The sequence below is a fragment of the Dendroctonus ponderosae genome, unplaced genomic scaffold, assembly GCF_020466585.1.
Source record: "Dendroctonus ponderosae isolate FM_Combo_2020 unplaced genomic scaffold, Dpon_F_20191213v2 Dpon_F_20191213_10, whole genome shotgun sequence".
NCBI classification, from domain to species: Eukaryota; Metazoa; Arthropoda; class Insecta; order Coleoptera; family Curculionidae; genus Dendroctonus; species Dendroctonus ponderosae.
The window spans coordinates 887,374-889,166 of record NW_026017111.1 but is presented as its reverse complement, the minus strand read 5'-3'; the positions used below and the strand labels follow the sequence as shown (position 1 = coordinate 889,166).

Below are 1,793 nucleotides of genomic sequence, written 5' to 3'. Positions count from 1 at the left end.
CATTAACCAATGAGTTATAACTCAATAGAGCAACTCAACAGTGTTACCCAGGCCTACACTGCACAGCTGTATATATTGCGCTTCCATTCGAATTTCCCATCCGACTTCTCAGCTCACATACTTGTAAATAATTTCACTCAATCGCTTCCGATATTTGTGGATTTGTTCGCGGTTTAACTCGTCCACCCCCCGATCTCAATCGGAACATAAAATAGTGGGTAGTTCAGTTGAATCAGTGGATGAGTTACACTTTTGGGCACGCAAGTTCACCTCAGCACATTTGGGAGCCCGCATCATTTGTCAGTGTTTAAAGCTCAACTCGCCACTTGGGGCTGAAGAGTCCTTCTTGTTTCAGATTTAACCGAACCAGCGACCTCTTCAACGTCTACAGACCCCGCAACTGTCCCAACTGCTACTGAAACTCCCACTAGTTTAGGTCCAGCTTATCCAGGGGATGTTGAGTACATCTGTAGAGCAAATTCGGGAGAGTTGTTTTTGCACTTTCATCCGCATGATTGTTCCAAATACATCGTATGTAGATACGGAACGACCGCAGTTCTCAGTTGTCCGCCTGGTCTGCACTTCAACCGCGCGAATAAAACTTGCGACTCTCCCGACGCCGCTAAATGCGCCGCGACGACTGCGCCAGAAACAAAGAGTCTCAGTAGCAGGATTGCAGAATTTTTGAGGACGCTGCTTTAGGTTCATTAGAACACACATCTGGGAACATATTTTTGTAGCAATTTTATTTGAGTATATCTTAACGAAATATACTGTTGCTTGTCTGATAGTGATTGAATGGCGGACCCGAACATCTCGCTAGGTTCCATACGCTGATACTCTAAATGCAATTGCAGATCCCGGTTTATCACAAAGCCAGCTAGCCGAGGCCTGTTTGAGCAGAGCGCTTCCATTCTTCCTAAGCGCACATCCGAACGCCTGCCACGTTTACATAGTTTGCAACCTGGGCAAGCCTTCCATTGCTCGATGCGCTCCAGGCCTACATTTCAGCCCCTCCAAAATGACCTGCGTAGCTCCAAGGGACGCTGGATGCAAATCGGCTCAACAGCACAAAATTCCCACATCTCCAGCCTATCCGGGTGATGTGGCTTACCTGTGCTTGGCGCATCCCAGAAAAGTCTTCCTGCAGGCTCATCCGCACGACTGCTCCAAGTATGTGGCGTGCGACCATGGCCGGTCTGTGGAACTGCAGTGCGCCACTGGCCAACACTTCAACCCCAAGAATCTTGTTTGCGTTGCTCCGGAACAGGCTGGATGCGAAGCCACTGCAGTTGCAGGCTCGGAGGGATTGAGCGATCAGCTTTCCAGAATGCTCAAGAACATCTTCTCACCTTAATCGAACGGCTGCAACATATTGGAAATAAACGCTCCAACTAAGATGTTGATTCTTGTTTTGTCCAGAGGAGCCACCCACTAAAGGCGATTCACCAGTTTCCCATCCGATTGCTCCGCTCACATACTTGTAAATAATTTCACTGAATCATGTTCAATTCTCAAAATTTCCCGGTTTTAGATTAGAGTTCCGCATTAGAGCGCCGACGAAAAAACCCTAAAAACTCACATTCTCTTTTAATTAGCCCTGTAAGCGTTGTTTAGTATCAGGAGCACAACATTTATTTTCCTAGTTCAACATTAACCCACTTTGAGATTTAATTGTCGAAAAACAGTGAGCGAATTCAGAGGCACAACGGGCGATTTAGCGCTTATAGGCCTGCCAGTTTGGCGGCAATTACATTGCGCTGTCAAAAAAGGGCCTACTATGCTGGCAATCG

The 1,793-nt window shown here is 47.1% G+C and overlaps 1 protein-coding gene across 5 annotated transcripts in view; it reads left to right on the top strand.

The window, feature by feature from the left end:
* Positions 1 to 1,404, top strand: part of LOC109542016 (mucin-2) — an 8,680-nt gene extending 7,276 nt beyond the window's left edge. For 2 of the 5 annotated variants that reach the window (XM_048662002.1, XM_019911039.2), the window contains one exon: positions 858 to 1,404. In XM_048662002.1, coding sequence (XP_048517959.1) covers positions 858 to 1,357 — 500 coding nt within the window. In that variant the 3' untranslated portion in view covers positions 1,358 to 1,404. Of the gene's footprint in view, positions 1 to 355; positions 786 to 857 lie in introns of those variants that run through there. The other 3 variants (XM_019911042.2, XM_048662004.1, XM_048662005.1) reach the window with 2 other exon arrangements.
* Positions 1,405 to 1,793: the final 389 nt, after the last annotated feature.